At 52.0% G+C, this 13,948-nt stretch overlaps 2 protein-coding genes across 23 annotated transcripts in view; one reads left to right on the top strand and one right to left on the bottom strand.

Moving 5' to 3' along the window:
* On the top strand, nt 1–10,746 carry Gm13420 (predicted gene 13420). 3 transcript variants are annotated; one of them, NM_001370924.1, is made up of 4 exons: nt 70–124; nt 4,077–4,519; nt 5,134–5,277; nt 7,153–10,746. In NM_001370924.1, exons 1-4 carry the CDS (start codon nt 115–117, stop codon nt 7,195–7,197), a joined length of 642 nt encoding a protein of 213 aa, NP_001357853.1. In that variant the 5' UTR covers nt 70–114; the 3' UTR covers nt 7,198–10,746. The 3 variants fall into 3 exon arrangements, with proteins under 3 accessions (XP_006498560.1, NP_001357853.1, NP_001357852.1); NM_001370923.1 differs by having other exon boundaries at nt 6,388–10,746; XM_006498497.1 differs by lacking the exon at nt 7,153–10,746 and having other exon boundaries at nt 1–124; nt 5,134–6,481.
* Nucleotides 10,747–11,362: 616 nt separating this feature from the next.
* Nucleotides 11,363–13,948, bottom strand: part of Rapgef1 (Rap guanine nucleotide exchange factor (GEF) 1) — a 120,645-nt gene continuing 118,059 nt past the window's right edge. For 16 of the 20 annotated variants that reach the window (XM_006497583.2, XM_030246484.1, XM_030246482.1 and 13 more), the window contains one exon: nt 11,363–13,807. In XM_006497583.2, the coding sequence (XP_006497646.1) occupies nt 13,657–13,807 (151 nt within the window). In that variant the 3' untranslated portion in view covers nt 11,363–13,656. The remainder of the gene's footprint in view (nt 13,808–13,948) is intronic. The other 4 variants (NM_001039087.1, NM_054050.2, NM_001039086.1 and 1 more) reach the window with 1 other exon arrangement.

The raw sequence follows: 13,948 nt of genomic DNA, 5'->3' as shown, positions 1-13,948 counted from the left end.
CTGCCGCCCGGCGGGCACCAGGAAACCCGAGCCGGTGCCGTCCACCGGCTTGGGGCGGACCCAGGCTCCAGGTCCTGAGCAGCACAGCCTGTGAGCACCCACGTTGATCCGGCCATGGAGGCAGGTGAGGGGCGCGAGGTACAGGGAACACAGAGCAGAGACTGAGGGTGCGGACAAGAGCGAGGCAATACTGGGGCCGTGGGACACTCGCACCCACAGTCCAGGGGGCGCCAAGAGGCTGCGGGGGATAACTCAGAAGCTCCCGCCCTTTCTTGCATCGCTGCGGGACAGCTGGGGAAGGACAGGCCCCAGGTGGACAGCAGGTGTCCTGGCAGCTGCAGGTGGCTCTGCATTTCCCTCCTGGAATCTCCTTGCTGCGTCCAGTGTCTGTTGGCTTTGTTAACCATCCCCCCTGCCAACCCCTTCCCGACCAGGCTGAGGTCCCCCAAGCAGGGCGACCCAACAAGGAGGCAGAGGTTGGAAGAGACGTCTCAGCCTGGATCAGAAACTGCGGGCTGGGTGGGTTGGCGCGGATGCTCCATGGTAGGGCCCCACTAAAGCCACACATCCGACCAGCGGACCCCGCCGGTGGGGATGGGGCAAAAAACGTTGTCTCTAGAGACTCCCAGGCTCAGGGGGCCATGACCTGTGCAGAGTGCAGAGTAACCCTGGGTGCCCCTCACACTCCCTGCATCCGCCGCAGAGGATGCTGGGGTGACTAGTAGAATTCCCCTCTGTCCCATCCCCTGCTAGAACACCCCAGGCCTTGGAACAGCCCCCTCCCCCGCCCTGTCTCAGCTGGACTATCGCCTCAGGCTCAGGTGTCCAGAACTCGAGAAGCCCAGCGTAGCCAGAGTATTTATTTACTCCCCGGCCCCTATCTCGGTGCCATCAGGTTCGGTATTTGAGCAGGCAGGATCCAGGGAAACTGCGGTTTTTGTTATGATAACTGGGGCAGGGGCCTGGCATTAATGTGACAGCGTTCTGGAAGGACGGGCTCTTTTCCTGGTGGCTCTAAGTCGTCGACCCTGGTTCTTTGGTCTAAGTAAGGAGTAAGCCCTGAGTCCAGGACTGGGCACTTGTTTGGCCCCCTAGCACTGCGATTGCTATTATCTATACAGTGGTCTGCCTGTATCTATAGGCAGTGGTGGTGGAAGGATTTCTCCACAAGAGAGGAGAGGCGCTCCAACGAGCCAGTGATGTGTATGTGTGTCTGTCTCTGTATATGTAAATGTGGCTCCTCAGTCGGCAGAGAAGGCCAGAGGGGAACTCCAGGCGTGTTTAGCATTTTCTACCTTATTCCCTTGTGAGGGGTTTCTCACTCAGCCCAGGGATCAAAAAATTTGAAACCACCCTCCTGTCTCCATGCCCAATGGCATTGAGGTGTCTGGTTCACAGCTGTGGATCTGAACCTCATGTGTGTTTAGCAAATACTCTTACGCACAGTCATTCTGAGGCCTGGCAGCCCTGTGGAGGTGATTTTTTTTTTTTTTTTTTTAAGTTTTTTGAGACAGGGTTTCTCTGTATAGCCCTAGCTGTCCTGGAACTCACTCTGTAGACCAGGCTGGCCTCAAACTCAGAAATCCACCTGCCTCTGCCTCCCAAGTTCTGGGACTAAAGGTGTGCGCCACCACTGCCCGTCTGTGGATGTGATTTTTAAAAACCTTCCCTTCTCCCTCTTCCATCCCTCCCCTCCCCCCACCCTGTTCTATATTGAGGATTGAACCCAGGATCCCATGAATGCCAGGCAAGCTCTCTACCACTAAACTATATCCCAGCCTTTAACAGTTCTCTTTAGTGTTTTAACTCTGAGTTATTGTTCAAACACATCAAAGGAAACATAGTTAAAATGTGTTGTGATCTTGTTTTAAATATCAGACGCTCCTCAGGCCCTCATCACAGGACACCCCCCCCATCACAGGACCCCCCCCCCCCCAGTTTGAGGCTAGCCTGGTTTACCTAGTGAGTTCCACGTCAGCTGGTGCTACATAGTAAACACTTGTCTCGATAAATCAAGAAAATTTTAGTTTTAAACTGAGACTCGGTTATTTTCTTTTTTTCTGCTGAATTTATTTCAAGTGTGCTTCTTTTTATCTTGTGGAACGTAGTTATAGTGGATGCTTTTCTTATAATTCTAGTGTCTGAGTATCAGAGCTGGCAGGTGTTAGTTTTGTTTGTTTTGTTTTTGTTTTTTGAGATAAGAGTTTCTCTATGCATCCCTGCCTGGCTGTCCTGAGCTTGCTCTGTAGATCAGGCTGACCTTGAATTCACAGAGATCTGCCTGCTTCTGCCTCCTAGTACTGGGATTAAAGGCATGTACCACCGCTGTCACCACCTGGCTTTATTTTTGTTGGTCTTTCTCCTCCTCCTCTCTGTGTGTGTGTGTGTGTGTGTGTGTGTGTGTGTGTGTGTGTGTATCCAGGTGTTCTTGTGCAAACACTGGAATGCCGTGGCGCGCAGTGGAGGTCAGATGACAACTTGCAGGGTCTTTTCTCTCTTTCTACTGTGTGGGTCCTGGGAATTGAACTCAGGTCAGCAGACCCAGCAGCACCTTTACTGTGCCAAGCCCTCCAGCTGGCCTTTCTTCTTGCTTTTGAGATAAGGTCTCAAGCTGTAGCCTGGACTGGTCTTGAACTTACAGCAATCCTTCTGCCTCAGTTTCCCCAGTGCTGGAATTGCAGGGTTTTTTGCTCTTTTCTCTTTAAGAATGCTCTCACAGTCCTAATTCTTCACATTGCAGATTATTATTCAGGGTTGTGTTGTGTCTTGGATGCCAGGCTGTTAATGTTGTTTCTTGGCCCCATTGTAATTCCTTGGCTGGGGTGATGTTCCATCCTTAATCAGCCTGGTCGGTTCTGGCCCTCAATCGCAGCTGGTTTACCTCTATATGGCTTCCCATGGTTGGCTCCTTTCTCAGCCTCCTGTGTTTGTGTGGGTCTGCTCCCTGAGCCTGGTGCTCAGGGCTGCATCCAGTACTCGGTGGGGTGGGTGGGGTGGGTGGGGTGTTGATTCTAGAGCTTCAAAGCATTCCTGATTGTTCAGGACATAGGCTCCTCTAGGACCAGAGACAGTCAAGGGCAAAGGAATCAGGTGATGGCCCAGCTCACATGCAGTGCTCATGGAGTTCAGAATCTTCCCTCTTACTGCAAGACCATTCCTTTATCCTGGGCTCAGCAGGACAGACTGGACTATCCCAGTTCTGCCCCACATCTCTCCTGTGGCCGAGTCTGGGGCTCAGGACTGGGAGGTTAATCTACCCCCTGTTCTCACTTTCAGTGGCTCAGGGGACTTTTGTATAATCAGCTGGAGAGGCAAGCTATTTATTTATTTATTTATTTATTTATTTATTTATTTATTTATTTATTTATTTATTTGGTTTTTCGAGACAGGGTTTCCTCTGTGTAGCCCTGGCTGTCCTGGAACTCACTCTGTAGACCAGGCTGGCCTCGAACTCAGAAATCCGCCTGTCTCTGCCTCCCAAGTGCTGGGATTAAAGGTGTGTGCGCCACCACCGCCCGGCGGCAAGCTTTTCAAAAAGGGTGGCCAGGGCTGGAGAGATGGCTCAAGGGTTAAGTGCACTGGCTGCTCTTGCAGAGGACCTGGGTTCAATTCTCAACAAGCACATGGCAGCTCACAACCATCACAAAATCTGTTGCCCTCTTCTGGCCCCCATAGGCACTGCATGTATTTTATGTGCATGATAAACTCATGCACATAAAATGCATACTTTTTTAAAAAGTGTAAAGTATACACATAACCTTTTACCCTTTCCATTGTGAACCTTTTTTTTTTTTTTTTGTCCTTAATTTTCTTCCCGAGAGGGGAGGCCATAGGTCAGCCTCAGAAATGACTCTTCTGGAGCTGCCTACAGTGTTTTTTGAGTCTCTCATTAGGTTAAGGTAGCTGGCCAGTGAACCCCGGGACCCACCTGTCTCCACCCCTGGGATGGCAAACTTCTGCCTTGATTTTTATGCAGGTTCTGGGATTGAACTCAGGTTTTCATGGTTGCACAGAAGGCACAGCACCAACGAATCCATCTCTCCGACCCTGACTCCCAGCTCTGCCTTTCTCCCTAGGTCCCGACGCTAAGGGGGGCGACAGCTCCGCAGGCCGGGAGGATCCCCAAGCTGCCGAGGACCAGCGCAGCACCGCGCAGCCATCGCTCCCGCAGCTCCCACGCCGCCCGCAGCTGCTGGAAGAAGACGCGGGGCCAGAGGAGGATCGGACCGAGGCCGCAGAAGGCAGCGAGCCGGCCCTGGGGGACCCAGAACCCGCGTCTGTGTCCGGCGAGGCGGGTCCCGGGCCTAAGGCCACTGGCAGTACTGGGCCGCCCATCGGCTTCGTGGGCGAGCCTCCACCCTACGCGCCGCCGGACCCCAAGGCAGTGGCGCTACTCTACCCGCCCTTTCCGCAGGTGCCGGTGCTGTTCCAGCCGGCGCCGGGGCCCGCTGCCCTCTACCCGCCACCCACCGGCCCGCTCTTCCCACCCCCTGGTGGAGCCTCCTTCCCGTTCCCCACGGTGAGCACAAGGCTCCATGGCAGGAGGAGGAGATAAGGAACAGAGTTCCCAAGGACCAGGAAGGGAGGATACTGGGCATGGCACAGGCTGCGGGGTGGCCAGTGTTCTGAGAAGTGTTCTGTGATACCAGTGGTGAAGGCCCCAAGGGGGTGGACATGAGGCAATAGCCTGGTCGAAAATAATAATGATAATAATAACAATAACAACAACAATAATAATAATAACTTAAAAAATTAAAGACAAGGTCTCATGTAGTTCTGGCTGGCCTGGAACTCACTATGTAGTTGAGAACAACTGATCCTGTTGCCTCTGACTCTTAAGTGCTAGAACCAGGTGACTCAAGCCTTTAACTCTAGCAGAAGCCTCTCATCTCAGGCTGGTGAACCTTCAGAGTTTCAGTCCAGCCAAATCCACCCTATTGATGAAATGAAAGCAGGCAGCCATAGGTTTGCCAGTGGAGACTCTGAGCCTTCACAATCCCCGGCAGATAAGACATCTGGTAGCCAGTTCTGGGCTACATTGTGTGTAGGGCAGGATGAGAGGATTCCTTCAGCATGGGTGGGTGTGCGGAGGGGAAGTGGGTCAGCGTGACTTTCCCTGCTTCTACCCCACAGTATGGCAGCCCCGTGGCTGGCGGGCCTGCTCCCGTGCAAGTGGAGCACAGGCCTCTGCCCAAGGACTTCATGATGGAGTCGGTGCTGGTGACCCTGTTCTGTTGCCTGCTCACGGGGATGATTGCCATTGTCTACTCCCATGAGGTAGGTGACCTGGAGGGACACACTCATAAGACACAACCTCCCCTGTGGGGACTCGTAGGGGTCCCACTCAGCAGCCAGCAGCTGGCAACCGAGCCGGACCCAGGGGTGAGCCTTGTTGGATGGAGCCTGGCCCTTCTCCTCTGTCCCCCCTCCCCTCCCCCTTTTTTACCTGTGACCTCACTACCCGGGATCTGTGATGGCAATTTCTGAAACAAAAAAATGTATAAGTGATGGATGAGGCCCAAGGTGTTGTATTTCAGCATCCTTTAGTTTGCATATAATTCTGGCTGCCTCAGCTGCCCTGCTGTCTGGCAACCATCTGCCTGCCCACTACTCTATCTTGCTATCGTGCATGTATTCATCTGTTAATCCATCGCTCCACCCTCCCACCCACTAAGACACATCACTCCATCATTCAGCTACCCACTCTTCACCCATCCATCATCTATTAATTCATCTGCCTCTTTGCTTACTCACCTTCCAGTCTCTACTTACCTGCCCTCTCCATGTTCATTCACTCATTTGCATAGCTCCCTCCACCTCTACCTCACTAGCTCCCCTCCTCCCCATCCCCTCCTTACTGTTCATATGCCCAGCACTGGACTCACTGATAAAGGTGACTTAACATTCTGACAGAAGGCAAGCCTGTGTGTGTGTGTGTGTGTGCGCACGCATGTATATGCTTACAAGTAACAGCCTGGCCTTGCTGGGAAGTAGCGGGAGGTCTCAGGCCCAGGTCATCACTAGTCAGACCTGAGGGGAGCAAACAGCTCAGAGGTAAGACAGTGGCTTGTGGCTTTACCATCAGCTGTGGCCCAGGGAGGTCATTTAAGTCTGCTGGGCTTTCAGCCCCAGCACAGTGGGGTGGGGGGGAATGAGATCTGAGGGCTGCTGCTGGGTGGTGTGAGCCAAGCTTGGGTGCATTGCTCATGCGTGAGGCACCTCTTCCATGACTCCTGCGCCTCTACAAGCTTTGGTTCCCAACATTCTCAGAATGTCAGTTTCTGGCCTGTGGCCTGGGCCTAACCTTTTGGGTGTGCTGGTGGGGCTTGGGGGCGGGTAGAGGGGGATCATTTTTGGCACATCCCACCTTGGCCTGTCTCATTACAGACTCGAGCAGCCCTGGGCCGGGGTGACCTGGCCCAGGCAGAGGAAGCCTCAAGGAAGGCCCGCTCACTTGTGCTCTTCAGCCTACTCTTCGGGGTCTTCGTGTCTACCAGCTGGGTCATCTATGTGGTGGTGGCCCTCTACCTTCCCTGAATCCCAGAACTTGCAGGCTAGGCTGTGCCCTTTCTGTGGACCCTGGTCCCCATTGGAGTAGCCAGCTGTTGCTCACACAGGGCAAAGGGGAGGTGGGTTCAAAAGCCCTGTCCATGAGGCCTTGGGTAGGATCCTGAGGGACACAGGCCCACGCAGCCTGGAAGTCTTCCTGGGATGTCAGCCTTCACCGTTACTCTTGGAGAACGCAGAAAACTGAAGACCTCACTGTCTTCAGAGTCTGTGGAAGGACATGGCTACCTCCAGCCCTGCTCAGGATCTGGCTACAGTCAGTGTTCACTCTCCCTGGGAATTCCTGCTTGGTCTTACACCCTTGCCCATGCTGGGAGAGGCTAGGACTGTCAGTCAACAAAAAGTGGCAGAGCTGCCTGCCACTACCTTCTGTCTTCCATCTGTGTGCAGTTGAGTCCCAGGTCTCTCGCCTGCCCTCCTCTGAGCAGTCTGATGCCTGAGCACTTGGGCTTTGGTACATAGGATGCCTCATTTCCCAAGATCCACTTTTTTTTTTTTTTTTTTTTTTTTTACAAACATCTCTCTCTTCTCTTTACTGCTCTATTGGACACCTGTCTGAGACTTTTGGCTTCTGTCTCTCCCTAGCTTCCTGCTCATTCTGTCTTTATAGTCACGGCTGCAAACAGGTGAGCCAAGAAGTTGCAGTTGTGTTGACTGAGTGCCTGCTCAATGGCCTGTGCCCCATTCCCGGCATTACGCAGACGGGGTGTGGCGGTGCATACCTGTATTCCCAAACCTTGAGCCGAAGGAACAGAAGTTCAAGGTCACCCTTGGCTACACTGAAGCTGAAGGCAAGTCTGGGCTATATGAGACTGTCTCAAAAATAAACAAGAAGATTAGCTGGGTCCCCAGTTAGAAAAGACTGCTGTTACTGGGGAGTGAGTGCTCTCAGGCCAGGCCACCCCAGACTGTATGAGACACCTACAGAACAAATCACAGCCCTTCTCATATGTGCTGGGGTCAAGTCCATCTGGCTGTGAGACAGACTGCTGTCACAGGGGTCCCATCTGTGAGAAGGACACCTGGGAGGATTATAATATAAGCAGCTGTCTCCCATGCAGCCTGGCCTTGCCTTCAGGTCCTGCAGCCTGCAGCCACAGTCCCTGGGGCCCTAGAGATATCTCTAGAGCCTCGTTTAGGGACAGAGATGGAATAAGAGAGTCAGCAGGACACAGGGCTGCTCTGGGACTTGACCTTTAAAATGCATGACAGCCATAAAGAGGAGGAGATTTGGGGGCCTGGGAGATGCCTCTCATCAGGCAACTACACTGTTCTCACACATCTTCTACATAAATCACTGTGAGCAGGGCAGTGATGGCGCACACCTTTAATCCCAGCACTCGGGGAGGCAGAGGCAAGCAGACCTCTGTGAGTTCGAGCCCAGCCTGGTCTAAAGGGCTAGTTCTAGGACAGCCAGGGCTACTCAGAGAAACCCTGTCACAAGCAAGCAAGCAAACAAACAAGTCACCCCTTTGGAGGTGTGTGAGTCACCTGGGGAATTGCATGGAACTGCTGTGGGGCCGGCAATGGCAGCCTGAAGCTCTGCATGATTAATGGGCTTCTTGCTACCTTTGGGCTTCAGGATACCTTGCTTGGTGATCACCAACACTGCCAGGATCTCACCATGAAAGCTGCAGTGGCTGCCACTTGATGCTGTTGTGAAGTTGCAGCTGATATGAAAACAAGAAGTAGGGTCTGGAGTGTGGGAAGCAGAGATGGAAGGCAGTGCTGTATGCAAAGAATAGTCACCAGCTAAAGTGGGGACCGGCTCTGCACTGTGTACGAATATTCATCAGATAAAAGGGCGATGGTTCATTAGGTAAAGGCATTTGCCACCAAGTCTGATGACCCTCCAGAACCTGCATGGTGGAAGGAGAAAACCAACTCCTCAGAGTTGTCCCCTGAGCACCACAGGGACACCAAGGTGTGTGCATGCCTGTCCATCCATATACACACATGCAAAATAAATTTTAAAAAATGTTAAAGGAAAAGAAAACCAGAAGAGATGATTCTGCAGCTAGGATACCATCAAACAAACACAAACAAATGAATGGATAAATACAAAAATCAGAGGGCAACTTAGTAAAGTAACTGGATGCAAAATACATGTACAAAAATTATCTGTAACCACTTTTTTAAGTTGAAAATGAAAACTACTGATCATCGAGCTGAACAGGCTTGCATGGTCCAATGGGATGTGCTCTAAGGAGCTGAGCAAGCTTGCATGGTCCAATGGGATATGCTCTAAGCACTGCTGCAGGGTTCCATGAGGGGAACTCAGGCAATCTTTGAGACATGTTAGGAAAGATTAATGTTGCATTTGTGCCCCAGAGTAGACCCTGTAGTACATCCCTCCACACCCCAATCACACCCAGAGACAGCTTGACCCTCAGGAGTTCTGCCGTGACCAGTCTCACAGGAATGCAGGAACAAAGAGTGGAGCAGAGACTGAAGAAAGGCCATCCAGAGACTGCCCCACCTAGGGACCATCCTATTTGCAGACACTAAACCCAGACACTATTGTTGATGCCAAGAAGTGCTTGCTGACAGGACCCCTGTATAGCTGTCCCCTGAGAGGCTCTGCCAGAGCTTGACCAATACAGATGTGGATGCTCGAAGCCAGCCATTGGACTGAGCTCAGGGACCCCAATAGAAGAGTTAGAGAAAGGACTGAAGGATCTGAAGGGGATTGTAACCCCATAGGAAGAACAACAATATCAACTAAACAGACCCTCAAGAGCTCCCAGGGACTAAACCATTAACCAAAGAGTATACATGGTGGGACCCATGGCTCCAGATGCATATGTAGTAGAGGACTGCCTTACTTGGTATCAATGGGAAGGGAGGCCCTTGGTCCTGTGGAGGATCAATGCTCCAGAGTAGGGGGATGCTAGGTCAGTGAGGCAGGAGTGGGTGGGTAGGGGAGCACCCATAGAGGAAGGGGGAATGAGGGATGGGATAGGGGGTTTGCGGAGGGGAAGCTGGGAAGGGGGACATTTGAAATGTAAAAAAAAAAGATCTGTCTGGCTATAGAGATGGCTTAGTGGTTAAGGACACCTGCAATACATGTACACAGAAATACAGGCAAGTACAATGCCCACACACAAGAATATCTATAAAGATACAGATAGCTATAGATCTATCTATCTTATCTTTTTGTTTGTTTAGTTTTTTTGAGACAGGGTTTCTGAGCATAGCTCCAGCTGTCCTCAAACTCATTAGGTAGACCAGGGTTGACTTAAACTCAGAGATCTGCCTGCCTCAGCTACCCAAGTGCTGAGATTAGAAGCATGGGCAAAAATAAATCTTAAATAAGCCAAAAGTGGAGAACTGACGATGACATCTGATGTTAGCATCTGGCGTCCACATGCACACACACAGACCTATGTGCATGCACCCACAAATAACATGTGCTTGCACTCAGACCCATGCGCGCGCGTGCGCGCGCGCACACACACACACACACACACACTCTACTGCAATTTTAACAGTAAATGCCTTACACCAGTGATTAGCTGAGTTCAGATGACTACTCTGGGAGTCTCAGTGTGTAGCTGAGGCTCAGTGTACATCTGACAACTGACATCTTTATAATACTAGGTCATAAAATGAGACACTTTATGAATATGATTGTTTGCAAGTGCTGTAGCACTCACTGGGGATCGAACCTACGACCACACACATGCTAGGTAAGCACCTTGCCACTGAGCTACACGCTCAGCCCTTCCATCTGGGTCTTTTACAGCATCTGAGTGCTTGATGGTTTCCTGTGTGGATCTAGCAGACTCATCAGCTTCCGTGTTTCTTCGATGCTATTAGAACTAAAGCCCTGTTTTCTCTCCATTTTAAGCCCATGTAGTTTGACACATCTGCTGAAGTTCCTGCTTGCATGATGCTGTAAATCCCTATATTTTGCTGTTTTCCTTTTTAGTGTTTAATTGTGTTTTTCGTGTTTTGTTGCACTGGCTAGAACTGCACACATTGCCTTTTGATCCCAGAATGATGGAAGTGTGGATGCTGAACTGCCTTTCAATTCTTCACTTCTGTAAAAAAATTAATCAAGTGCTGTAGTCCTAGTTTCTTAAGCACTCCAAAAAATAACACAGATGTCAGATTTTGAAGTGGTTTTCGTGTATCAACTCATAAGTTGTAAAATGAATTCTATTGCTATGGTAACTATATTGACTTTAATACATTATTTTATTCTTTTTTTTTTTTTTTTTTTTTTTTTGAGACAAGGAAGGTATATGTCCCCAGCAGAAGAGGGCATCAGATTTGTAACTGGAGTTAGAAATTGTAGGTGCTGAGAATTGAACCCAGGTCTTCTGCAAGAGCAGCCAGTGTTCTTAACCGCTGAGCCATCCCTCCAGCCTGACTCCAGCTCTGTAGAGTCAGGTGCTGGCTGTGACCTCCTGGGTGTGGTACTTCATTCCCAGGGTCTGAGGACATCCATGGGTCTGAAAATCACTTGGTCTTCCTCAGCACTTGTATTCGGAAAGACAGAGGAATGAATGACCCTCAGGAGCACAGTGAAGGCAGAGTTTTAAAGCCACTCTCACAGGGTGGGGTGGCATGACTCCTGGGTGTGGATGGTGCTTGTGCATTTATTTCTATCCTTCCTGTGTGAATCTGTGTGTGGCCATCAGCATACCATTTGCAGGAGTCAGCTCTCTCCTGCACATGGGTTCCCAATGCCTACCAGAGCCCTCAGGCCCCACCGTACCCCTCCCCTCCACCTAGGTCACAAACAGCAGGGACTGGCCCGATGCAGATACAGAAGGCCTGGACACAGACATGGCATCAGATGGGCTTTTGTCTGTTTATTTTTCTTTCATATAAAAGTTGCGCGCTTGTTCTGTCTGTAGGAAGATGCACTGTCAGACAGGTTAGTGGGGGGTTTATATTACAGTGCCACACTGGGAGGCATGGAACAGGTGTCTCGGCTTAAGGGCCAGCCAGATCCGGTGTTTGCTTGCCTTACCCACAGGTAATGGCTGGCCTCTGCTGGGAACCCAACTGTCCATGTTGCTTAGTATGTATACAAAGACGAATCTTCACAGCTCTCCCAGACCCCACCACTAAGAAACAGACATGTGGAAGCCAGGCTGCCTGAACACTGGGCTCAGTCGCAGCCAGAGGCAGGTGACTGGGGAAGCCTGCTGGCTAATAAGTTAAACCCACACATCGCACCTCGATATCCCCACACGGAAACTCCAGAGCTGTCCTGGCTCTTGACTTAGTCTGCCTAAGGCTCCCAGGATCATAGGAGGGCCTGGTGATTCTGGGTCTAGAAGGTAAGCCCTCCTTTCTGCCCAGCTCATGCTTGGGAACCAGTAGACATAGACCATAGACCCACTCTGTTGGCTGCAGCACCAGTAGGCTAGGCCTCAGGTAGGCCTGTGCTACACAGGGAGGCTGCAGGGGCCTCTACAGCGCTGGGAGGAAGGACCTCATGTGCAGTGTTCCCCACTTGCACACAGCAGCACTTAGAGCTGGTGAAGGACAGGAAGCAGGGGCAAAGACTGAAATGAAAGGACCTGTAAAAGAGGAACAAACCAAAGACCCACATGACTGCTCACAAGCCGGACTCCACACACACACTCCTTAAACAATCCAATTCCGGCTGCCACCAGAGGGAGCTGACCAAGGGGCTGTTTACAGATGTCCCCTCTCTATTTACAGCACAAATAAACAGAAGAGGGGCCCACAGTTCTTATTTGATAAAAGCTGCTAAAAAAACAAACCCCGAAACCCAGGAGGGTTCAGAGTGACAGTTGTTTCAAACGAGTACCCGGCCAGCAGCTGCTGCTGTCTTTTCTTCTGCTCTGCGGACTGGTTGAGGAAGCAGAGATCCTGGTATTCGTTTGACCAAGCCCCACGACCAGAAGAAAAGGGAGCTTGTCCATGCAAAGCTAATTGGAGGTATGGTGCAGGGCCAGCAGCACCTCTGGATTCTGAACTGCACCCTGCCATTTAGCCCACAGTGGTGGCCACAGGGCCATGCCCAGGGAGATCCTAGCCCTGAGCCCTGAACAGATTGTCAACCTCAGCAGCAGGGGGTGGCTCTGCCACCTGTCTGGAATCAGGAAACCTCTGGAGGCCCTCACGTCCTAGGCCTGCTTAGACTTCTTGGGAACAGACACTCCCAGAGAGCAAACGGGGACTAGGAACCTGCTGGCTGCGGGGGGTGGGGCAAAATAGGAGGGAAGCCCACAGGCCTGGAAGGAACAGGAGATGGCATTTAAGGCACACAGCAAGCACGGAGGGGCTGCTTGCCTCTCCCTAGGTCACTGAAGATCCTTATTCACTCTCTGAAGCACAGTCTTGGCCCCAGCTCAGCATGAACTGTCCCTTCTGCCTCCTCTTCCCGATCCCCAGAGTACCGGTGATGTGGGCTGGGGCTGGGGCTGGGGCTGGGGCTGGACCAGTGGTGGGCGACAGGTGCTACTGGTGCTGCTGCTGTCAGCCCAGCAGGTGCCTTGGTTAGTGGCCGTGCATGGCAGGACAGAGCTGGGGCCACTGCTGTGAGAAGTGTCAGCTCTGTGGCTCTTGCCTACCACCCACCATACTTTCTGGGCCAGGTTGACATGCCTCTCCCTCCATGTTTAAAAAGCAGGAAGTGGGCAGCACAAGATGCCTGCGTGGTCCCTTTCTACCTTCTTCTGTCTCCCAGCCATAGCTCCCCTGGCTCCAGGGTCCCGGAGGGCAGTCTACCCAAGGGTCCTGGGGCCCCTACTTATCTGCCACTTAAGGAGGCTAGGGTGGCCTGGGGACAGTGAAGCCCGCCATTCCCCTGGTCTGCTGCTCAGGTGTCTGCTGCTCTCCAGCTGCAGGGGAGAGGAGGGAACAGGAGGGAGCACTGACAGAAAACAGAAAACAAAACCAGACCAGGGGCCACCAGTACACAAGCCAGCCCTGAGGCCTGCCAGCCAGCTCATTGTGAACCCTGGGACTTTAGCCATAGGGAAGGAGGCAGGAGACCGGCCAGGAGACTCAGGTGCTGCCACACAGCCAGGCATGGACAGGCTGAGGCTGGGATGGTCCAGGTCCTCTCCTGGCTGCTTGAGCGTTCTCACAGCCAGCCTGCTCCTAGGTCTTCTCTTCGCGGTCTGTTTTCCGCCTTGTTATGTTCCTAGGCTTGATCTTCAGAGAGAGTTCCCACAGGGCTTCCTCGGCCAGGTGGTCACTGAAGTCATTGAAGAAATTTATGATGTCGTCGTTTCTCCGGATTTCATAGTGCCTGGTGGGAGAGGGGCAGTCAGAGAGCCCAGGACTAGCTGAGTAGCCAGGCCAGAACCTCTCACAGGGTGGCTCCTCACAGCCATCTGCCTGGTAGGGTCACTGCTACCTAGCCCAAAGCGCTCAGTACCAGAAGAGTGTG

Source organism: Mus musculus, chromosome 2, assembly GCF_000001635.26.
Source record: "Mus musculus strain C57BL/6J chromosome 2, GRCm38.p6 C57BL/6J".
Classification (NCBI taxonomy): Eukaryota; Metazoa; Chordata; class Mammalia; order Rodentia; family Muridae; genus Mus; species Mus musculus.
The sequence above is the reverse complement of the archived record's forward strand: the minus strand, read 5'-3'. Positions and strand labels throughout refer to the sequence as shown.